Source organism: Staurois parvus, unplaced genomic scaffold (genome assembly GCF_062004578.1).
Source record: "Staurois parvus isolate SC_StPar_1 unplaced genomic scaffold, SC_StPar_1.0 ptg001074l, whole genome shotgun sequence".
In the NCBI taxonomy this organism is placed as follows: Eukaryota; Metazoa; Chordata; class Amphibia; order Anura; family Ranidae; genus Staurois; species Staurois parvus.
In genome coordinates, this window is record NW_028318870.1 from 168,710 (window position 1) to 194,565 (window position 25,856).

At 52.0% G+C, this 25,856-nt stretch overlaps 1 protein-coding gene across 1 annotated transcript; it reads right to left on the bottom strand.

Annotated features, from left to right (window-relative positions):
* Positions 1 to 2,317: 2,317 nt before the first annotated feature.
* LOC149440554 (kazal-type serine protease inhibitor domain-containing protein 1-like) lies at positions 2,318 to 18,433 on the bottom strand. The gene is made up of 4 exons (XM_089658474.1): positions 17,692 to 18,433; positions 9,950 to 10,110; positions 5,848 to 5,995; positions 2,318 to 3,498 (listed from the first exon to the last, which is right to left on the bottom strand). Exons 1-4 carry the CDS (start codon positions 18,140 to 18,142, stop codon positions 3,395 to 3,397), a joined length of 864 nt encoding a protein of 287 aa, XP_089514600.1. The 5' UTR covers positions 18,143 to 18,433; the 3' UTR covers positions 2,318 to 3,394.
* Positions 18,434 to 25,856: the final 7,423 nt, after the last annotated feature.

Consider the following 25,856-nt stretch of genomic DNA (forward strand, 5'->3'; position numbering starts at 1 on the left):
ACTGACCAATGTGACACACAGGTGATGGGGGGGACACTGATCAATGTGACAGGTGATGGGGTGGACACTGACCAATGTGACAGGTGATGGGGGGGACACTGACCAATGTGACAGGTGATGGGGGGGACACTGACCAATGTGACAGGTGATGGGGGGAACACTGACCAATGTGACAGGTGATGGGGTGGACACTGACCAATGTGACAGGTGATGGGGGGGACACTGACCAATGTGACAGGTGATGGGGGGGACACTGACCAATGTGACAGGTGATGGGGGGGGACACTGACCAATGTGACAGGTGATGGGGGGGGACACTGACCAATGTGACAGGTGATGGGGGGACACTGACCAATGTGACAGGTGATGGGGGGGACACTGACCAATGTGACAGGTGATGGGGGGGACACTGACCAATGTGACAGGTGATGGGGGGGACACTGACCAATGTGACAGGTGATGGGGGGGACACTGACCAATGTGACAGGTGATGGGGGGGGACACTGACCAATGTGACAGGTGATGGGGGGGGACACTGACCAATGTGACACACAGGTGATGGGGGACACTGACCAATGTGACACACAGGTGATGGGGGGGACACTGACCAATGTGACAGGTGATGGGGGGGGACACTGACCAATGTGACAGGTGATGGGGGGACACTGACCAATGTGACAGGTGATGGGGGGACACTGACCAATGTGACAGGTGATATGGGGGGGACACTGACCAATGTGACAGGTGATGGGGGGACACTGACCAATGTGACAGGTGATGGGGGGACACTGACCAATGTGACAGGTGATGGGGGGACACTGATGTGATACAGAGAAGGGAGAGGGGTCACTTCTCAATATAATAGGGAACTGAGACGTCACCATCCACAGTTCAGGTACAGCAATGGGGTCCGCAGTGACCCCAGAACACATTATCTTCTATGGTAACCCAAATGTACAGATTTAGGGGCAGCAATGGCCCCCGCAGTGACCCCAGAACACAATATCTTCTATGGTAACCCAAATGTACAGATTTAGGGGCAGCAATGGCCCCCGCAGTGACCCCAGAACACAATATCTTCTATGGTACCCCAAATGTACAGATTTAAGGGGCAGAAATGGCCCCGCAGTGACCCCAGAACACAATATCTTCTATGGTAACCCAAATGTACAGATTTAAGGGGCAGCAATGGCCCCCGCAGTGACCCCAGAACACAATATCTTCTATGGTAACCCAAATGTACAGATTTAAGGGGCAGCAATGGCCCCCGCAGTGACCCCAGAACACAATATCTTCTATGGTAACCCAAATGTACAGATTTAAGGGGCAGCAATGGCCCCCGCAGTGACCCCAGAACACAATATCTTCTATGGTAACCCAAATGTACAGATTTAAGGGGCAGCAATGGCCCCCGCAGTGACCCCAGACCACAATATCTTCTATGGTAACCCAAATGTACAGATTTAAGGGGCAGCAATGGCCCCCGCAGTGACCCCAGAACACAATATCTTCTATGGTAACCCAAATGTACAGATTTAAGGGGCAGAAATGGCCCCGCAGTGACCCCAGAACACAATATCTTCTATGGTAACCCAAATGTACAGATTTAGGGGCAGCAATGGCCCCCGCAGTGACCCCAGAACACAATATCTTCTATGGTAACCCAAATGTACAGATTTAAGGGGCAGCAATGGCCCCCGCAGTGACCCCAGAACACAATATCTTCTAAAGTAACCCAAATGTACAGATTTAGGGGCAGCAATGGCCCCCGCAGTGACCCCAGAACACAATATCTTCTATGGTAACCCAAATGTACAGATTTAGGGGCAGCAATGGCCCCCGCAGTGACCCCAGAACACAATATCTTCTATGGTAACCCAAATGTAGATTTAAGGGGCAGCAATGGCCCCCACAGTGACCCCAGAACACAATATCTTCTATGGTAACCCAAATGTACAGATTTAAGGGGCAGCAATGGCCTCCGCAGTGACCCCAGAACAAAATATCTTCTATGGTAACCCAAATGTAGATTTAAGGGGCAGCAATGGCCCCCGCAGTGACCCCAGAACACAATATCTTCTATGGTAACCCAAATGTACAGATTTAAGGGGCAGCAATGGCCCCCGCAGTGACCCCAGAACACAATATCTTCTATGGTAACCCAAATGTACAGATTTAAGGGGCAGCAATGGCCCCCGCAGTGACCCCAGAACACAATATCTTCTATGGTAACCCAAATGTACAGATTTAAGGGGCAGCAATGGCCCCCGCAGTGACCCCAGAACACAATATCTTCTACAGTAAATTTTATTTACAACTTTAAGAGACAGCAATGGGTTCTTCAGTGACCCCAATTTCAGTTGAGTAATTTGTTCACAATGGATCGCCTCTTAATAAAATTCTTATTTACAATCTAGAACCACAAATGTGACCGCCTGGACCTGATCTACAGGCTGCAGCATCATATGAAGCATCTACTTGTGCAATGAAGCAGCTACAACAGTTCCCATTGAAGACTTGGGATTGGCAGCAGGAATACGAGAGCAAAGACCCGTGATGAGGAGTCCATCCATGAAAATCTCCATCACTCCTTGTAGCTGAGCGTTCAGAGAGATCCTGGACTATAACACACAGATGACGACCTCAGAGCTCAGCATCGTGGTGCAGAAGACCCTTTATTTGCTTGATCTCAGTGCAGGGGGCCACCAGCTGCTGGGAATGGGGGTCAGAGCACGTTGCTGATAGGCCGACGTACGAGGTACATCATTCCAGAAGTTACTAGACTATGCTCGTGCTCTGCCATATTTATGAAATCTCCGCACAAAGACGCGAGGTGAGGGCCAGAAGGACACAAGAAGATCCATGGTTCCCTCAGGAAATGTTCACACGGGAATTGGGATAATTGCACCCTTCGTCCTACACAAGATCACATACCAGTCTGATACATTGTATACAATTCTCTGATTCTTCTACAGAGGGACACGGATGGGTCGGTTCCTGGAGAGACGCCACCATTACACAATGTATTGCCTACAGAATCAGGAGGTTTGACAAGGTCAGCACATCTGTATGTCACACAGTGACCATAACATTAAATAGGGGTGCAGAAGGCGATGGGTGGTCCCCGGTCTAGATCGGGTTCCACTGAGTATTTCTGGGGCCATAGCAATGCACACTGTCCAGATCTACAGAAGGCCGAGGACTGCAGAACACAATTGTCTTCAGGACTAACCAACAGTCAGATATGTTGTCACGGCAGGACACCGCTGGGTTCATAAACAGGGGTTGCGTTCTGCCAGATTTCTACATCTCCTTGAAGGCAGAGGACCACATAATACTTCAAACACCGGCCAACAAGACGTCAGGATGAATCATCTCCGGATGGTTGTGGAACTCACTCATGGGCCCCCGATGGACCTTCACTCAAGTAATCTTCATCATCTGTCACATCAAAGACGCCAATGAGGTGACCTGAGACTTCAGGGGCCAGTGGAGAGTCTGTAGAACGATATGAAACAGTTGGTGAGTCAGGGTGGGGACATGAGAGAGATGGAGCAAGGATCATACAGAGAGGGAGAAGGAGAACTGGGGGGGGGGGGGTCATGTGCAGGAAGAGGAGAGATCACAGTGAGAAGGATGAGGAGATGGAAGGACATGGTGCAGGAAGAGGAGAGATCACAGTGAGAAGGATGAGGAGATGGTGAGATGGAAGGACATGGTGCAGGAGGAGTAGAGATCACAGTGAGAAGGATGAGGAGATGGTGAGATGGAAGGACATGGTGCAGGGAGAGGAGAGATCACAGTGAGAAGGATGAGGAGATGGAAGGACATGGTGCAGGAGGAGTGGAGATCACAGTGAGAAGGATGAGGAGATGGTGAGATGGAAGGACATGGTGCAGGAGGAGTAGAGATCACAGTGAGAAGGATGAGGAGATGGTGAGATGGAAGGACATGGTGAGGGAAGAGTAGAGATCACAGTGAGAAGGATGAGGAGACGGTGAGATGGAAGGACACGGTGCAGGAAGAGGAGAGATCACAGTGAGAAGGATGAGGAGATGGTGAGATGGAAGGACACGGTGCGGGAAGAGTGGAGATCACAGTGAGAAGGATGAGGAGACGGTGAGATGGAAGGACACGGTGCGGGAGGAGTAGAGATCACAGTGAGAAGGATGAGGAGATGGTGAGATGGAAGGACACGGTGCGGGAGGAGTAGAGATCACAGTGAGAAGGATGAGGAGATGGTGAGATGGAAGGACACGGTGCAGGAGGAGTAGAGATCACAGTGAGAAGGATGAGGAGATGGTGAGATGGAAGGACACGGTGAGGGAAGAGTAGAGATCACAGTGAGAAGGATGAGGAGATGGTGAGACGGAAGGACACGGTGAGGGAAGAGTAGAGATCACAGTGAGAAGGATGAGGAGATGGTGAGACGGAAGGACACGGTGCGGGAGGAGTAGAGATCACAGTGAGAAGGATGAGGAGATGGTGAGATGGAAGGACATGATGCGGGAAGAGCAGAGATCACAGTGAGAAGGATGAGGAGATGATAAGATGGAAGGACATGGTGCAGGAAGAGGAGAGATCACAGTGAGAAGGATGAGGAGATGGTGAGATGGAAGGACATGATGCGGGAGGAGTAGAGATCACAGTGAGAAGGATGAGGAGATGGTGAGATGGAAGGACATGATGCGGGAGGAGTAGAGATCACAGTGAGAAGGATGAGGAGATGGAAGGATACGGTGCAGGAGGAGTGGAGATCACAGTGAGAAGGATGAGGAGATGGTGAGATGGAAGGACAATCTTGCGGGAGGAGTAGAGATCACAGTGAGAAGGATGAGGAGATGGTGAGACGGAAGGACATGGTGCAGGAGGAGTAGAGATCACAGTGAGAAGGATGAGGAGATGGTGAGACGGAAGGACACGGTGCGGGAAGAGGAGAGATCACACCGAGAAGGATGAGGAGATGGTGAGATGGAAGGACATGGTGCGGGAAGAGTAGAGATCACAGTGAGAAGGATGAGGAGATAAGATGGAAGGACACGGTGCAGGAGGAGTAGAGATCACAGTGAGAAGGATGAGGAGATAAGATGGAAGGACACGGTGCAGGAGGAGTGGAGATCACAGTGAGAAGGATGAGGAGATGGTGAGTTGGAAGGACATGGTGCGGGAAGAGTAGAGATCACAGTGAGAAGGATGAGGAGATGGAAGGACATGGTGCAGGAGGAGTAGAGATCACAGTGAGAAGGATGAGGAGATGGTGAGATGGAAGGACACGGTGCAGGAGGAGTAGAGATCACACCGAGAAGGATGAGGAGATGGTGAGATGGAAGGACACGGTGCAGGAGGAGTAGAGATCACACCGAGAAGGATGAGGAGATGGTGAGATGGAAGGACACGGTGCAGGAGGAGTAGAGATCACAGTGAGAAGGATGAGGAGATGGTGAGATGGAAGGACACGGTGCAGGAGGAGTAGAGATCACAGTGAGAAGGATGAGGAGATGGTGATTTCGGGGTGATATTTTGAAAGGAAATTTTGGTATCTGGGTACAAACAGAAGGGTGCTTTAATTGTGGCCCTCCCACTCCAGGGTGATACAGACATAGGGTGCTCCAAGTTGGCCCCTCCCACTGCAGGGTGATACAGACATAGGGTGCTCCAAGTTGGCCCCTCCCACTGCAGGGTGATACAGACATAGGGTGCTCCAAGTTGGCCCCTCCCACTGCAGGGTGATACAGACATAGGGTGCTCCAAGTTGGCCCCTCCCACTGCAGGGTGATACAGACATAGGGTGCTCCAAGTTGGCCCCTCCCACTGCAGGGTGATGTAGAAGGAGGTGCGGCCTCTTACCGGGTGAGATGACGGTGAGCCGGGCGGATGTGGTCACCTCTCCATACATGTTGCGTCCATGACAGGTGTATACCCCGGCGTCCCGTGGTCGCACGTTGTGTATCTGCAGCCAGCCAGTCACATGATGTCTCTGAGGACCCCCCCGGGACTGCGGAGAGAGATAGGTGGGGGGTCAGATTCCTGTGTATGGGGGGGGGGATCCCTGTGTATATGGGGGGGGGATTCTTGTGTATTTGAGGGGATTCCTGTGTATATGGGGGGATTCCTGTGTATATGGAGGGGATTCCTGTGTATATGGAGGGGATCCCTGTGTATATGGGGGGATTCCTGTGTATATGGGGGGGATTCCTGTGTATATGAGGGGGATTCCTGTGTATATGAGGGGATTCCTGTGTATATGAGGGGATTCCTGTGTATATGGGGGGGATTCCTGTGTATATGAGGGGGATTCCTGTGTATATGGACGGATTCCTGTGTATATGAGGGGGATTCCTGTGTATATGGGGGATTCCTGTGTATATGGGGGGATTCCTGTGTATATAGGGGGATTCCTGTGTATATGGGGGGATCCCTGTGTATATGAGGGGGATTCCTGTGTATATGAGGGGGATTCCTGTGTATATGAGGGGATTCCTGTGTATATGAGGGGGATTCCTGTGTATAAGGGGGGATTCCTGTGTATATGGGGGGGATTCCTGTGTATATGGGGGGATTCCTGTGTATATGGGGGGGATTCCTGTGTATATGGAGGGGATTCCTGTGTATATAAGGGGGATTCCTGTGTATATGAGGGGATTCCTGTGTATATGAGGGGATGCCTGTGTATATGGGGAGATTCCTCTGTATATAGGGGAGGGGACTCCTGTGTATATGGGGGGGATCCCTGTGTATATGGGGGGATTCCTGTGTATATGGGGGGATTCCTGTGTATATGGGGAGATTCCTCTGTATATAGGGGAGGGGACTCCTGTGTATATGGGGGGGATCCCTGTGTATATGGGGGGATTCCTGTGTATATGGAGGGGATTCCTGTGTATATGAGGGGATGCCTGTGTATATGGGGGGATTCCTGTGTATATGGAGGGGACTCCTGTGTATATGGGGGGGATCCCTGTGTATATGGGGGGATTCTTGTGTATATGAGGGGATCCCTGTGTATATGGGGGGGATTCCTGTGTATATGGGGGGGGATTCCTGTGTATATGGGGGGATTCCTGTGTATATGGGGGGGGGATTCCGGTGTAGATGAGGGGGATTCCTGTGTATATGGGGGGATTCCTGTGTATATGGGGGGATTCCGGTGTAGATGAGGGGGATTCCTGTGTATATGAGGGGGATTCCTGTGTATATAGGGGAGGGGATTCCTGTGTATATGGGGGGGATTCCTGTGTATACGAGGGGGATCCCTGTGTATATGAGGGGATTCCTGTGTATATGAGGGGATTCCTGTGTATATGGGGGGATTCCTGTGTATATGGGGGGGATTCCTGTGTATATGAGGGGGATTCCTGTGTATATGAGGGGATTCCTGTGTATATGAGGGGATTCCTGTGTATATGAGGGGATCCCTGTGTATATGGGGGGGATTCCTGTGTATATGGGGGGGGGGGGAATTCCTGTGTATATGAGGGGATTCCTGTGTATATAGGGGGATTCCTGTGTATATGGGGGGGATTCCGGTGTAGATGAGGGGGATTCCTGTGTATATAGGGGAGGGGATTCCTGTGTATATGGGGGGATTCCTGTGTATATGGGGGGATTCCTGTGTATATGGGGGGATTCCTGTGTATACGGGGGGATTCCTGTGTATATGGGGGGGATTCATGTGTATATGGGGGGATTCCTGTGTATATGGGGGGGATTCCTGTGTATATGGGGGGGATTCCTCTGTATATAGGGGAGGGGACTCCTGTGTATATGGGGGGATCCCTGTGTATATGAGGGGGATTCCTGTGTATATGGGGGGATTCCTGTGTATATGGGGGGATTCCTGTGTATATGGGGGGATTCCTGTGTATATGGAGGGGATTCCTGTGTATATGAGGGGGATTCCTGTGTATATGGGGGGATTCCTGTGTATATAGGGGGATTCCTGTGTATATGAGGGAGGGGATTCCTGTGTATATGGGGGGGATTCCTGTGTATATGGGGGGATTCCTGTGTATATGGGGGGATCGCTGTGTAGATGGGGGGGATTACTGTGTATATGGGGGGGATTCCTGTGTATATAGGGGAGGGGATTCTTGTGTATATGGGGGGGGGACTCCTGTGTATATGGACGGATTCCTGTGTATATAGGGGGGGGATTCCTGTGTATATGGGGGGGATCCCTGTGTATATGGGGGGGATTCCTGTGTATATGGGGGGATTCCTGTGTATATGGAGGGGATTCCTGTGTATATGGAGGGGATTCCTGTGTATATGGGGGGGATTCCTGTGTATATGAGGGGGATTCCTGTGTATATGGAGGGGATTCCTGTGTATATGGAGGGGATTCCTGTGTATATGGGGGGGATTCCTGTGTATATGGGGGGGATTCCTGTGTATATGGGGGGATTCCTGTGTATTTGGGCGGGTTTCTCTGTATATAGGGGGGGGATTCCTGTGTATATGGGCGGGTTCCTCTGTATATAGGGGGGGGATTCCTGTGTATATGGGGGGATTCCTGTGTATATGGGGGGGATTCCTGTGTATATGGGGGGATTCCTGTGTATATGAGGGGTATTCCTGTGTATATGGGGGGGATTCCTGTGTATATGGGGGGATTCCTGTGTATATGGGCGGGTTCCTCTGTATATAGGGGGGTGGATTCCTGTGTATATGGGGGGATTCCTGTGTATATGGGGGGATCCCTGTGTATATGGGGGGGATTCCTGTGTATATGAGGGGGATTCCTGTGTATATAGGGGAGGGGATTCCTGTGTATATGGGGGGATTCCTGTGTATATGGGGGGATTCCTGTGTATATGGGGGGATTCCTGTGTATATGGGGGGGATTCCTGTGTATATGAGGGGGATTCCTGTGTATATGGGGGGGATTCCTGTGTATATGGTGGGTTCCTCTGTATATAGGGGAGGGGATTCCTGTGTATATGAGGGGGATTCCTGTGTATATGGGGGGGGGGATTCCTGTGTATATGGGGGGATTCCTGTGTATATAGGGGAGGGGATTCCTGTGTATATGGGGGGATTCCTGTGTATATGGAGGGGATTCCTGTGTATATGGGGGGATTCCTGTGTATATGAGGGGGATTCCTGTGTATATGAGGGGGATTCCTGTGTATATAGGGGGATTCCTGTGTATATGGGGGGGATTCCTGTGTATATGGGGGGATTCCTGTGTATATGGGGGGGATTCCTGTGTATATGAGGGGGATTCCTGTGTATATGGGGGGATTCCTGTGTATATGGGGGGATTCCTGTGTATATGAGGGGGATTCCTGTGTATATGGGGGGATTCCTGTGTATATGAGGGGGATTCCATAAGTATATGGGGGGATTCCTGTGTATATGAGGGGGATTCCTGTGTATATGGGGGGATTCCTGTGTATATAGGGGGGGGGATTCCTGCGTATATGGGGGGATTCCTGTGTATATGAGGGGGATTCCTGTGTATATGGGGGGATTCCTGTGTATATGGGGGGATTCCTGTGTATATAGGGGAGGGGATTCCTGTGTATATGAGGGGGATTCCTGTGTATATGGGGTGATTCCTGTGTATATGAGGGGGATTCCTGTGTATATGGGGTGATTCCTGTGTATATGGGGGGGATTCCTGTGTATATGGGGTGATTCCTGTGTATATGGGGGGATTCCTGTGTATATGGGGGGATTCCTGTGTATATAGGGGAGGGGATTCCTGTGTATATGGGGGGATTCCTGTGTATATAGGGGAGGGGATTCCTGTGTATTTGGGCGGGTTCCTCTGTATATAGGGGGGGGATTCCTGTGTATATGGGGGGATTCCTGTGTATATGGGGGAGGGGATTCCTGTGTATATAGGGGAGGGGATTCCTGTGTATATGGTGGGATTCCTGTGTATTTGGGCGGGTTCCTCTGTATATAGGGGAGGGGACTCCTGGACATTTTCTGGGGTCAGTACCTGGACAATGATGTGGCCGCTGTCCCCCGGAAGGGGCCCCTGGATTCCTTCCTTCCTCCACTCCAGCTCTGCCATTGGCTGAGCCGACACCTCACAGCCCAGGATCACCGTCTGACCAATCACAGCGGCCGTGTCCCGCGTGGAGGTGAGGAGAAGCGGAGCTGCAGAGAGATGAGATGATGTCAGAGAGAAGAACCCATCCCTCTCCCCCCCCTCACTCAGGGATCCCTGACCGAGCACCCACCTCCTGAAACATGTCACCAATCTCCGTGCCAAGATCTCCCCACCTGGCTGATAGACTACAGATCTCTTCTATGATGGATCGGCCAATCAGGAGATCCTCCATCACCAATCAGGGCCAGCAAACAGTATTCCTCTTAGACAAGTCAATGTGGAGTTGTATGGGTCTCACATGGCCCTCCTGACCCTCCTCTGTAGTCCTTAGTGGCCCTCCTGATCTTCCTTTGTGGTCCTTTGTGGCCCTCCTGACCCTCCTCTGTTGTCCTTAGTGGCCCTCCTGACCTTCCTTTGTGGTCCTTTGTGGCCCTCCTGACCCTCCTCTGTTGTCCTTTGTGGCCCTCAGCTATTCTCCAGTTTATAAGTTACACCTTCTGCAACTGTTTTACAGTGAAATACAATGTCTCAGACCCGGCTCTCAGGCCCAGATCTCAGACGTGGCTCTCAGGCCCAGATCTCAGACGTGGCTCTCAGGCCCAGATCTCAGACGTGGCTCTCAGGCCCAGATCTCAGACGTGGCTCTCAGGCCCAGATCTCAGACGTGGCTCTCAGGCCCAGATCTCAGACGTGGCTCTCAGGCCCAGATCTCAGACGTGGCTCTCAGGCCCAGATCTCAGACGTGGCTCTCAGGCCCAGATCTCAGACGTGGCTCTCAGGCCCAGATCTCAGGTCTGGTTCTTAGATACAAGTCTCAGTCATGGTTCTCAGTCGTGGTTCTCAGTCATGGTTCTCAGTCGTGGTTCTGAGTCATGGTTCTCAGTCGTGGTTCTCAGTCGTGGTTCTCAGTCGTGGTTCTCAGTCATGGTTCTCAGTCATGGTTCTCAGTCATGGTTCTCAGTCGTGGTTCTCAGTCGTGGTTCTCAGTCATGGTTCTCAGACGTGGTTCTCAGTCGTGGTTCTCAGTCGTGGTTCTCAGTCGTGGTTCTCAGTCGTGGTTCTCAGTCATGGTTCTCAGTCGTGGTTCTCAGTCGTGGTTCTCAGTCGTGGTTCTCAGACGTGGTTCTCAGTCGTGGTTCTCAGAGTTTAGAGAAGCACTATCAGGACAGTTACTGCGCTCAATGTTCACACAACGATCACTGAAGAAGCGCCCCGACATAAAGCTCTCAGAATATTTCCAGTAATTATGAACCCCGAAGTATAAATTTAAAAAAGGAAGTTAGGTTTAATAAATAAATAAATTGGGTGCCGCGCCCATCATTGGCTATCCCTGCCCCATCATTGGTTATCCCTGTCCCGTCATTGGTTATCCCTGTCCCGTCATTGGTTATCACTATCCCATCATTGGTTATCACTATCCCATCATTGGTTATCACTGCCCCGTCATTGGTTATCACTGCCCCATCATTGGTTATCACTATCCCATCATTGGTTATCCCTGCCCCGTCATTGGTTATCACTGTCCCATCATTGGTTATCCCTGTCCCATCGGTGGTTATCCCTGTCCCGTCATTGGTTATCCCTGTCCCGTCATTGGTTATCCCTGCCCCGTCATTGGTTATCACTGTCCCGTCATTGGTTATCACTGTCCCGTCATTGGTTATCCCTGTCCCGTCATTGGTTATCACTGTCCCGTCATTGGTTATCACTGTCCCGTCATTGGTTATCCCTGTCCCGTCATTGGTTATCCCTGCCCCGTCATTGGTTATCACTGTCCCGTCATTGGTTATCACTGTCCCGTCATTGGTTATCACTGTCCCGTCATTGGTTATCCCTGCCCCGTCATTGGTTATCCCTGCCCCATCATTGGTTATCACTGTCCCATCATTGGTTATCCCTGCCCCGTCATTGGTTATCCCTGTCCCGTCATTGGTTATCCCTGTCCCGTCATTGGTTATCACTGTCCCGTCATTGGTTATCACTGTCCCGTCATTGGTTATCACTGTCCCGTCATTGGTTATCCCTGTCCCGTCATTGGTTATCCCTGTCCCGTCATTGGTTATCACTGCCCCGTCATTGTTATCCCTGCCCCGTCATTGGTTATCACTGCCCCGTCATTGGTTATCACTGCCCCGTCATTGGTTATCCCTGCCCCGTCATTGGTTATCCCTGCCCCGTCATTGGTTATCCCTGCCCCGTCATTGGTTATCCCTGCCCCGTCATTGGTTATCCCTGCCCCGTCATTGGTTATCACTGCCCCGTCATTGGTTATCACTGCCCCGTCATTGGTTATCACTGCCCCGTCATTGGTTATCCCTGTCCCGTCATTGGTTATCCCTGTCCCGTCATTGGTTATCACTGTCCCGTCATTGGTTATCCCTGTCCCGTCATTGGTTATCCCTGCCCCGTCATTGGTTATCACTGCCCCGTCATTGGTTATCACTGCCCCGTCATTGGTTATCACTGCCCCGTCATTGGTTATCACTGCCCCATCATTGGTTATCACTGCCCCATCATTGGTTATCACTATCCCATCATTGGTTATCCCTGTCCCATCATTGGTTATCACTATCCCATCATTGGTTATCCCTGTCCCATCATTGGTTATCCCTGTCCCATCATTGGTTATCACTGTCCCATCATTGGTTATCACTGCCCCATCATTGGTTATCACTATCCCATCATTGGTTATCCCTGTCCCATCATTGGTTATCACTGCCCCATCATTGGTTATCACTGCCCCATCATTGGTTATCACTATCCCATCATTGGTTATCCCTGTCCCATCATTGGTTATCCCTGTCCCATCATTGGTTATCACTGTCCCATCATTGGTTATCACTGCCCCATCATTGGTTATCACTATCCCATCATTGGTTATCCCTGTCCCATCATTGGTTATCACTGCCCCATCATTGGTTATCACTATCCCATCATTGGTTATCCCTGTCCCGTCATTGGTTATCCCTGTCCCATCATTGGTTATCACTGCCCCGTCATTGGTTATCACTGCCCCATCATTGGTTATCACTATCCCATCATTGGTTATCCCTGTCCCGTCATTGGTTATCCCTGTCCCATCATTGGTTATCACTGCCCCGTCATTGGTTATCCCTGCCCCGTCATTGGTTATCCCTGTCCCATCATTGGTTATCACTGTCCCGTCATTGGTTATCACTATCCCATCATTGGTTATCCCTGTCCCGTCATTGGTTATCCCTGTCCCGTCATTGGTTATCACTATCCCATCATTGGTTATCCCTGTCCCGTCATTGGTTATCACTGTCCCGTCATTGGTTATCCCTGTCCCGTCATTGGTTATCCCTGCCCCATCATTGGTTATCCCTGCCCCGTCATTGGTTATCACTGCCCCGTCATTGGTTATCACTGCCCCATCATTGGTTATCACTGCCCCGTCATTGGTTATCACTGTACCATCATTGGTTATCCCTGCCCCGTCATTGGTTATCACTGCCCCGTCATTGGTTATCACTGTCCCGTCATTGGTTATCACTGTCCCGTCATTGGTTATCACTGTCCCATCATTGGTTATCCCTGTCCCGTCATTGGTTATCACTGTCCCGTCATTGGTTATCCCTGCCCCATCATTGGTTATCCCTGTCCCGTCATTGGTTATCCCTGTCCCGTCATTGGTTATCCCTGTCCCGTCATTGGTTATCCCTGTCCCGTCATTGGTTATCACTGTCCCGTCATTGGTTATCCCTGTCCCGTCATTGGTTATCACTGTCCCGTCATTGGTTATCACTGTCCCATCATTGGTTATCCCTGTCCCGTCATTGGTTATCACTGTCCCGTCATTGGTTATCACTATCCCATCATTGGTTATCCCTGTCCCGTCATTGGTTATCACTGTCCCGTCATTGGTTATCACTGTCCCATCATTGGTTATCCCTGCCCGTCATTGGTTATCCCTGCCATCCAATCAGATATTGATGTAACATAAATGTGCATAAATACAACTTGTGATTTAAAATATATACAAAAAATGGATAAGTGAATAAATAAACTGATGTATAGTCACAAGTGAAAAATGAATCAACACTTCCCCAGAGATGGAATATTCCAATCGTGACCTTTATCTGTATATACAGAGTCCCATGTGCACTAATGCAAAGGTAAACTCCATGCAAAGGTAAACTCCATGTAAGTTCAACAGATAACTGGTTTCAATATGGTCTCCTCAGGAGCGGCCTGTGATTATATAGCTGAGATGGTAGATCTGTGAGTAGCGGGATGTCTCCATCCTCAGGATGACTAGAAGCAGAGAACCTTAGGCTGGCCTGCACCATGGAACCTGAGTCTGGCTGGGACTATAGAACCTGAGACTGGCCGGGACTACAGAACCTGAGACTGGCCGGGACTACAGAACCTGAGACTGGCCGGGACTACAGAACCTGAGACTGGCCGGGACTACAGAACCTGAGACTGGCCGGGACTAGAGAACCTGAGACTGGCCGGGACTATAGAACCTGAGACTGGCCGGGACTACAAAGCCTGAGACTGGCCGGGACTACAGAACCTGAGACTGGCCGGGACTACAGAACCTGAGACTGGCCGGGACTACAGAACCTGAGACTGGCCGGGACTAGAGAACCTGAGACTGGCCGGGACTAGAGAACCTGAGACTGGCCGGGACTATAGAACCTGAGACTGGCCGGGACTACAAAGCCTGAGACTGGCCGGGACTACAGAACCTGAGACTGGCCGGGACTACAGAACCTGAGACTGGCCGGGACTACAGAACCTGAGACTGGCCGGGACTACAGAACCTGAGACTGGCCGGGACTACAGAACCTGAGACTGGCCGGGACTAGAGAACCTGAGACTGGCCGGGACTAGAGAACCTGAGACTGGCCGGGACTATAGAACCTGAGACTGGCCGGGACTACAAAGCCTGAGACTGGCCGGGACTACAGAACCTGAGACTGGCCGGGACTACAGAACCTGAGACTGGCCGGGACTACAGAACCTGAGACTGGCCGGGACTACAGAACCTGAGACTGGCCGGGACTAGAGAACCTGAGACTGGCCAGGACTAGAGAACCTGAGACTGGCCGGGACTATAGAACCTGAGACTGGCCGGGACTACAAAGCCTGAGACTGGCCGGGACTACAGAACCTGAGACTGGCCGGGACTATAGAACCTGAGACTGGCCGGGACTACAGAACCTGACACTGGCCGGGACTACAGAACCTGAGACTGGCCGGGACTACAGAACCTGAGACTGGCCGGGACTACAGAACCTGAGACTGGCCGGGACTACAGAACCTGAGACTGGCCGGGACTAGAGAACCTGAGACTGGCCGGGACTAGAGAACCTGAGACTGGCTGGGACTAGAGAGCCTGAGACTGGCCGGGACTACAAAGCCTGAGACTGGCCGGGACTACAGAACCTGAGACTGGCCGGGACTACAGAACCTGAGACTGGCCGGGGCTATAGAGCATGAGACTGGCCGGGACTAGAGAACCTGAGACTGGCCGGGACTACAAAGCCTGAGACTGGCCGGGACTACAGAACCTGAGACTGGCCGGGACTACAGAACCTGAGACTGGTCGGGACTAGAGAACCTGAGACTGGCCGGGACTAGAGAACCTGAGACTGGCCGGGACTAGAGAACCTGAGACTGGCCGGGACCAGAGAGCCTGAGACTGGCCGGGACTAGAGAACCTGAGACTGGCCGGGACTAGAGAACCTGAGACTGGCTGGGACTAGAGAGCCTGAGACTGGCCGGGACTACAAAGCCTGAGACTGGCCGGGACTACAGAACCTGAGACTGGCCGGGACTACAGAACCTGAGACTGGCCGGGGCTATAGAGCATGAGACTGGCCGGGACTAGAGAACCTGAGACTGGCCGGGACTACAAAGCCTGAGACTGGCCGGGACTACAGAACCTGAGACTGGCCGGGACTACAGAACCTGAGACTGGCCGGGGCTATAGAGCATGAGACTGGCCGGGACTAGAGAACCTGAGACTGGCCGGGACTACAAAGCCTGAGACTGGCCGGGACTACAGAACCTGAGACTGGCCGGGACTACAGAACCTGAGACTGGTCGGGACTAGAGAACCTGAGACTGGCCGGGACTACAGAACCTGAGACTGGCCGGGACTAGAGAACCTGAGACTGGCCGGGGCTAGAGAACCTGAGACTGGCCGGGACTACAGAACCTGAGACTGGCCGGGACTACAGAACCTGAGACTGGCCGGGACTACAGAACCTGAGACTGGCCGGGACTACAGAACCTGAGACTGGCCGGGACTAGAGAACCTGAGACTGGCCGGGACTAGAGAACCTGAGACTGGCTGGGACTAGAGAGCCTGAGACTGGCCGAGACTACAAAGCCTGAGACTGGCCGGGACTACAGAACCTGAGACTGGCCGGGACTACAGAACCTGAGACTGGCCGGGGCTATAGAGCCTGAGACTGGCCGGGACTAGAGAACCTGAGACTGGCCGGGACTACAAAGCCTGAGACTGGCCGGGACTACAGAACCTGAGACTGGCCGGGACTACAGAACCTGAGACTGGTCGGGACTAGAGAACCTGAGACTGGCCGGGACTACAGAACCTGAGACTGGCCGGGACTAGAGAACCTGAGACTGGCCGGGACCAGAGAGCCTGAGACTGGCCGGGGCTAGAGAACCTGAGACTGGCCGGGGCTAGAGAACCTGAGACTGGCCGGGACTAGAGAACCTGAGACTGGCCGGGACTAGAGAACCTGAGACTGGCCGGGGCTATAGAGCCTGAGACTGGCTGGGACCCTTGAACCTGAGACTGGCCGGGACTACAGAACCTGAGACTGGCCGGGGCTATAGAGCCTGAGACTGGCCGGGGCTATAGAGCCTGAGACTGGCTGGGACCCTTGAACCTGAGACTGGCCTGTATCATACAGCCTGAGACTGGCCGGGACAATAGGGCTTAAGGTGTACTTAGAAAATGCAATGTGTACTGTATGTGACACGCCTTGGTCTACACCTGGTAGGACAGGGACCATCAGGATATGACATGCACTGTGTCACCCTAGGGAAGAATAAACCACCCAACACCATAGAACAAGAGGACAGCTTGCACCATAGAGACTGGCCTATACCATAGATCCCGGGACTGGTCTGTATGATAGATCCCAAGACTGGCCTGTACCATAGATCCTGGGACTGATCTGTATGATAGATCCCAAGACTGGCCTGTACCATAGATCCTGGGACTGGTCTGTATCATAGATCCTGAGACTGGCCTGTACCACAGATCCCGAGACTGGCCTGTCCCATAGACCTTAACCTTGCAGGACCAGAGAAGCCTGCGATGGAGACTGCGGGGCTTCAGCAACCTGCAACACAACCAAACCCCATAATTTGAAAAGGAGACCATAATAAGGTAGAAGGGAGGGGGAGTGGGGCCACATTTGAGGGGCCACATTTGAGGGGCTTTCAGGAAGTGATCTGAACCTATGGCACAGTTGGCTCTTAGCTAAGCTCCAGGGGGGTTGGCACGTGGTGCTACCAGATCTCATCTCAAAGTGCTACAATTTCTAGATCTGTGGTTGGCCTTCTGACCATCCTATGACCTAAGCTCCCCACCCCTCTTCATGGCACCCATAGGGACTCACCTTCCTGGCAGGGTCCTGCGTGCTCCATATTCAGCACCGTCCTCCGCCTGGTCCTGGCGGCCTCCTGTAAGCGGCAGATGTTTTTGTAGGTCCTGTGGTCAGTGCCGCACACGCTCTCCTGGCTGGGGCAGACACACTGGGGTTCCTCACTGAAGTCAACTTTTACTTGGCACCTCAGTTCATCTCCACAGGTCCCGAAATGGTGCTTCATCCAGGGCAGGTCACACATCTGCCCCTCCACGTTGGCGCACTCCCAGCAGCAGCCACAGCGATCCTTCACCCTGCCAGCCGGGCAGCGCTGGGGTCCCGGAGGACAGCGCTCTTCATGGCAAGGCGCACAGCTGTGGGTGGTCTCCACCTCATGGGACCAGCCTCTCATGGGCAGAACCCTGAGCAGAACCGGAGGAGGAAAGTCCAGGAGGAAGAAGCCAAGGAACAGAATGTGGAACATCTTGGAGGTGAGAGGAGACCGCAATGGAGGTGAGGACGGCTCACAGCTCTTTATATATGGTCAAGGGGTAAATACATTAACCCCCTCACACCTGGAGGGGCCCCTATTCATGGCTGGAAGTGTCCTGGGACCTCCAGCTGGGACAGGCATCATCTCCCTTCCCCCAACCATCTCCTCATTACCTGTGGCCTCCTAATTTACACAAGGTTTACAACCAGCCAAATTCCAGGAGACCAGGACTCCCACCAGAGGAGGACTCCCACCATAGGAGGACACCCACCAGAAGAGGACACCCACCAGAGGAGGACACTCACCAGAGGAGGTCACCCACCAGAGGAGGACACCCACCAGAGGAGGACACCCACCAGAGGAGGTCACCCACCAGAGGAGGTCACCCACCAGAGGAGGACTCCCACCAGAGGACGCCCACCAGAGGACACCCACCAGAGGAGGACACTCACCAGAGGAGGTCACCCACCAGAGGAGGACACCCACCAGAGGAGGACACCCACCAGAGGAGGTCACTCACCAGAGGAGGTCACCCACCAGAGGAGGACTCCCACCAGAGGACGCCCACCAGAGGACACCCACCAGAGGAGGACACTCACCAGAGGAGGTCACCCACCAGAGGAGGACACCCACCAGAGGACACCCACCAGAGGAGGTCACCCACCAGAGGAGGTCACCCACCAGAGGAGGACACCCACCAGAGGACACCCACCAGAGGACACCCACCAGAGGAGGTCACCCACCAGAGGAGGTCACCCACCAGAGGACACCCACCAGAGGAGGACACCCACCAGAGGACACCCACCAGAGGAGGTCACCCACCAGAGGAGGACTCTCACCAGAGGAGGACACCTCACTGTACAGGAGAACCACCAATGAATAAAACAAGAATATCAATCTCATAAAATAATAAATATATAATACAGATAAATACATTATAAATAAATATAAAAAAGGAAAACAAATATTATAATAATAAATATACCACAAATGAAAAAACAAAAAGGAATGCAAATATAATAATAATAATAATAATAATAATAATAATAATAAAAAGATTATATGATAAATATATTGAACAAATGACTAGATATAACATGAAATACAATTATATATAAAGTAAATATAAAAATATCGACAATAATAAATAATATGAATCTAATTTAATAGTATTAAAAAAATAAATATTTAATAAAAAATAAAATAAAATTACACATTTATAAATAAATATAAAAACGGAATATATAATAATAAATATCTAAAAATATAGATAATAAAATATCGAATATATGCTAAAATCAAAATATATAAATATAATATACCATATAGGACACAGACCCGGGAACTCGGTACAGGGATGGTGGGAACCCCTCATAATGGGCACAGCGGGTGTACAGACCCGGGAACTCGGCACAGGGATGGTGGGAACCCCTCATAATGGGCACAGCGGGTGTACAGACCCGGGAACTCGGCACAGGGATGGTGGGAACCCCTCATAATGGGCACAGCGGGTGTACAGACCCGGGAACTCGGCACAGGGATGGTGGGAACCCCTCATAATGAGCACAGCGGGTGTACAGACCCGGGAACTCGGCACAGGGATGGTGGGAACCCCTCATAATGGGCACAGCGGGTGTACAGACCCGGGAACTCAGCACAGGGATGGTGGGAACCCCTCATAATGGGCACAGCGGGGGTACAGACCCCGGAACTCAGCACAGGGATGGTGGGAACCCCTCATAATGGGCACAAGGATGGTGGGAACCCCTCATAATGGGCACAGCGGGGGTACAGACCGGGGAACTCAGCACAGGGATGGGGGGAACCCCTCATGATGGGCACAGCGGGTGTACAGACCCGGGAACTCGGCACAGGGATGGTGGGAACCCTTCATAATGGGCACAGCGTGTGTACAGACCCGGGAACTCGGCACAGGGATGGTGGGAACCCCTCATAATGGGCACGGCGGGGGTACAGGCCCGGGAACTCGGCACAGGGATGGTGGGAACCCCTCATAATGGGCACAGCGGGGGTACAGGCCCGGGAACTCGGCACAGGGATGGTGGGAACCCCTCATAATGAGCACAGGGATGGTGGGAACCCCTCATAATGGGCACAGGGATGGTGGGAACCCCTCATAATGAGCACAGCGGGTGTACAGACCCGGGAACTCAGCACAGGGATGGTGGGAACCCCTCATAATGGGCACAGCAGGTGTACAGACCCGGGAACTCAGCACAGGGATGGTGGGAACCCCTCATAATGGGCACAGCGGGTGTACAGACCCGGGAACTCAGCACAGGGATGGTGGGAACCCCTCATAATGGGCATAGGGATGGTGGGAACCCCTCATAATGGGCATAGGGATGGTGGGAACCCCTCATAATGGGCATAGGGATGGTGGGAACCCCTCATAATGGGCACAGGGATGGACACATCTGTAAGAAGACTGTCAGCTCTGTGGTCCAGTCCCCGGTGTAGACTTTGGGATTATGGGGGAAGGGCCGGACAGCCCTGTAGATTGTCAGCTCTGTGGCCCCTGTAGAGACTGTGGGAATCTCTGATACAATTACAGCTGATTGTGAAGACACAGCGGGGAGGCGGTGGGAGGGGCACAGGAACAATGAGGGCCCCCGAATGGCCCCCATCTCCCACCTCTCACATTATTGGTGTGTTTACCTTCAGCTGAGGAAACAGAAGTTTATGATGTTTTCCTAACACACAGTATGGAGGGTCACAGCTGGGGGGTCATTGTACAAGAAGGAGGAGGGGCCCCGGGGTCATTGTACAAGAAGGAGGACGGGCCCCGGGGACACTCATCCTGTTATTGGATTAACAAGCGCTCATAATTACTCCAAATCCAATAGATGTTTCTTCTATGGAATACACAGAGGTTCAGCTGAGAAACCCAGAGGGGGGAGGGGTCGTCTGCTCTATGGAGACCCACCGGTCATAGATACTCAGGGGAGGAACACCGCGCAATCCCACCATATCCAGGCTGATTGGCCTCTGCTCATGTATGGCCTCATGTATGGCCTCATGTATGGCCTCATGTATGGCCTCATGTATGGCCTCATGTATGGCCTCATGTATGGCCTCATGTATGGCCTCCTCAGCCTTGTGGCTGAACCTTGGTGCAGGTTCCATCACGTAAGGGACAAGTTGTATGATGGTCCAATCACTGACTGCGTCCATCTCGTACACCTGAGCCCGAATCTCACCAAGGTGTGTAGGAGGTGGGATCGGGTGAGCGGCCCTCTGCCAGTGTATGGAACGTGTCCATGGCCTCTCCATAGACCAGAGACCATCCATCTTCACCTCTCATTTATATTGTGTAATATTCAGAGATGGAACACCTGACCAGTGACTTCCGGCATCTACCTGGTGATGTACACGGATGCCGTCCATATCTACATGCCCAGATACGGGAGGGTACCCAGATACGGGAGGGTACCCAGATACGGGAAGATACCCAGATACGGGAGGATGCCCAGATACGGGAGGATGCCCAGATACGGGAGGATGCCCAGATACGGGAGGGTACCCAGATACGGGAGGGTGCCCAGATACGGGAGGATGCCCAGATACGGGAAGATGCCCAGATACGAGAGGATGCCCAGATACGGGAAGATGCCCAGATACGAGAGGATGCCCAGATACGGGAGGATGCCCAGATACGGGAGGGTACCCAGATACGGGAGAATGCCCAGATACGGGAAGATGCCCAGATACGGGAGGGTACCCAGATACGGGAGGATGCCCAGATACGGGAAGATGCCCAGATACGGGAGGGTACCCAGATACAAGAGGATGCCCAGATACGGGAGGATGCCCAGATACGGGAGGATGCCCAGATACGGGAGGGTACTCAGATACGGGAGGATGCCCAGATACGGGAGGATGCCCAGATACGGGAGGATGCCCAGATACGGGAAGATGCCCAGATACGAGAGGATGCCCAGATACGGGAAGATGCCCAGATACGGGAGGGTACCCAGATACGGGAGGATGCCCAGATACGGGAAGATGCCCAGATACGGGAGGATACCCAGATACGGGAGGATGCCCAGATACGGGAGGATGCCCAGATACAGGAAGATGCCCAGATACGGGAGGATGTCCAGATACGGGAGGGTACCCAGATACGGGAGGATGCCCAGATACGGGAGGATGCCCAGATACGGGAAGATGCCCAGATACGGGAAGATGCCCAGATACAGGAGGGTACCCAGATACGGGAGGATGCCCAGATACGGGAGGATACCCAGATACGGGAGGATACCCAGATACGGGAGGATGCCCAGATACGGGAAGATGCCCAGATACGGGAGGATAGCCAGATACGGGAAGATGCCCAGATATGGGAAGATGCCCAGATACGGGAGGATACCCAGATACAGGAGGATGCCCAGATACGGGAGGATGCCCAGATACGGGAGGATGCCCAGATACGGGAAGATGCCCAGATACGGGAGGATGCCCAGATACGGGAGGATACCGAGATACGGGAGGATGCCCCGATACGGGAGGATGCCCAGATACGGGAAGATGCCCAGATACGGGAGGATACCCAGATACGGGAAGATGCCCAGATACAGGAAGATGCCCAGATACGGGAGGATGCCCAGATACGAGAGGATGCCCAGATACGGGAGGCAAAAAACTGGGAAATCCACAGAAACATTCATTGGGACCATTAAAAACCATAAGAAATCCATTCTGAGAAAGATGGAGGCCCAGATCTATCGTACCATGTTTGTAGGAAAATGACCCTTGTGGGGACACGTCTGTGGGAAGATGACCCTTGTGGGGACACGTCTGTGGGAAGATGACCCTTGTGGGGACACGTCTGTGGGAAGATGACCCTTGTGGGGACACGTCTGTGGGAAGATGACCCTTGTGGGGACACGTCTATGGGAAGATGACCCTTGTGGGGACACATCTGTGGGAAGATGACCCTTGTGGGGACACATCTGTGGGAAGATGACCCTTGTGGGGAAACATCTGTAGGAAGGTGACCCTTGTGGGGCCATAGATCAGGTCTCATCATTTCTGTAGGAAGGTGACCCTTGTGGGGCCATAGATCAGGTCTCATCATTTCTGTAGGAAGGTGACACTTGTGGGGCCATAGATCAGGTCTCATCATTTCTGTAGGAGGGTGACCCTTGTGGGGCCATAGATCAGGTCTCATCATTTCTGTAGGAAGGTGACCCTTATGAGAACATAGATCAGGTCTCATCATTTCTGTAGGAAGGTGACCCTTATGAGAACATAGATCAGGTCTCATCATTTCTGTAGGAAGGCGACCCTTGTGAGAACATAGATCAGGTCTCATCATTTCTGTAGGAGGGTGACCCTTGTGGGGCCATAGATCAGGTCTCATCATTTCTGTAGGAGGGTGACCCTTGTGGGGCCATAGATCAGGTCTCATCATTTCTGTAGGAGGGTGACCCTTGTGAGAACATAGATCAGGTCTCATCATTTCTGTAGGAGGGTGACCCTTGTGAGAACATAGATCAGGTCTCATCATTTCTGTAGGAAGGTGACCCTTGTGGGGCCATAGATCAGGTCTCATCATTTCTGTAGGAGGGTGACCCTTGTGAGAACATAGATCAGGTCTCATCATTTCTGTAGGAGGGTGACCCTTGTGAGAACATAGATCAGGTCTCATCATTTCTGTAGGAGGGTGACCCTTGTGGGGCCATAGATCAGGTCTCATCATTTCTGTAGGAGGGTGACCCTTGTGGGGCCATAGATCAGGTCTCATCATTTCTGTAGGAAGGTGACCCTTGTGAGAACATAGATCAGGTCTCATCATTTCTGTAGGAAGGTGACCCTTGTGGGGCCATAGATCAGGTCTCATCATTTCTGTAGGAGGGTGACCCTTGTGAGAACATAGATCAGGTCTCATCATTTCTGTAGGAGGGTGACCCTTGTGGGGCCATAGATCAGGTCTCATCATTTCTGTAGGAAGGTGACCCTTGTGAGAACATAGATCAGGTCTCCTCATTTCTGTAGGAGGGTGACCCTTGTGGGGCCATAGATCAGGTCTCATCATTTCTGTAGGAGGGTGACCCTTGTGGGGCCATAGATCAGGTCTCATCATTTCTGTAGGAAGGTGACCCTTGTGGGGCCATAGATCAGGTCTCTTCATTTCTGTAGGAGGGTGACCCTTGTGAGAACATAGATCAGGTCTCATCATTTCTGTAGGAGGGTGACCCTTGTGAGAACATAGATCAGGTCTCATCATTTCTGTAGGAAGGTGACCCTTGTGAGAACATAGATCAGGTCTCATCATTTCTGTAGGAAGGTGACCCTTGTGGGGCCATAGATCAGGTCTCATCATTTCTGTAGGAGGGTGACCCTTGTGGGGCCATAGATCAGGTCTCATCATTTCTGTAGGAGGGTGACCCTTGTGGGGCCATAGATCAGGTCTCATCATTTCTGTAGGAAGGCGACCCTTGTGGGGCCATAGATCAGGTCTCATCATTTCTGTAGGAGGGTGACCCTTGTGGGGCCATAGATCAGGTCTCATCATTTCTGTAGGAGGGTGACCCTTGTGAGAACATAGATCAGGTCTCATCATTTCTGTAGGAAGGCGACCCTTGTGGGGCCATAGATCAGGTCTCATCATTTCTGTAGGAGGGTGACCCTTGTGGGGCCATAGATCAGGTCTCATCATTTCTGTAGGAGGGTGACCCTTGTGGGGCCATAGATCAGGTCTCATCATTTCTGTAGGAAGGTGACCCTTGTGAGAACATAGATCAGGTCTCATCATTTCTGTAGGAAGGCAACTCTTGTGGGGCCATAGATCAGGTCTCATCATGTCTGTGTTCGGATTGCCCCCAGGGACTCCTAAATACACACTCAGGGTCTCAGCTTGTATTAGTGACAATAATATGTTTATTCGTTGGAGAAGACACCTCTGGGGGTGAACATTGTTGTATTACAGGGGGCAGGAGGAGTCTGGGGCTCCTATAATTACACAGTTTAGCCTATGAATGGCGGCACACAGCGGGGGAGCTTGTTTATTCTGGTATTGTGATACAAAGTGAGGGTCAGAGAGGAGCACTATACACACAAGGTATGATAATTACCCCTGCTGGGCTCAATTACCCCTCTGATGAAGCAATCAGCCCAGAGAGACACCCGACCTCCCCTGACAAGATTACAGACATGCTCATTATCCAGATCCTCTCGTTCCCAAGAGAAGGACGATGCCGCCGATGATGAGGTTGGGCCAATGGATCGTTTACAAATATCCAGGCATATGTGGAATGGAGTTTTCATCGCCTGAAAGATTGGGAGATTTCAGTGAAATGTTGCCATTTTGGTTTGAGTCAATGGAAATGAAGGTTTTGGTGGTGTGATGAAGAGTACAATGGGCTTTCCATATCTACTGAGGGTCACAGAGGCTCCTTTCCCCCATCCTGGATGCGCTCTTCCTTCTCCTTAGTCCCGTTAGTTTATGTGTTTACACAGAAAATGAAAAATTACACCTAGAAGGGGCAATCACAAGGGGACAACCTACAGCTGACATCTACACATGACCCACGCCAATGTCTTATGGTGCGTTTCTTTAACACATGTATGTTAAATGCATGTCTTATGTACGTTGACTAGGCTGCAACGCCCCAAAGATTCCTTTTTTCGAACACATTGCGATCCTCAGAACGCTCACCTGTATGCGGTGCACCGTGCTGAG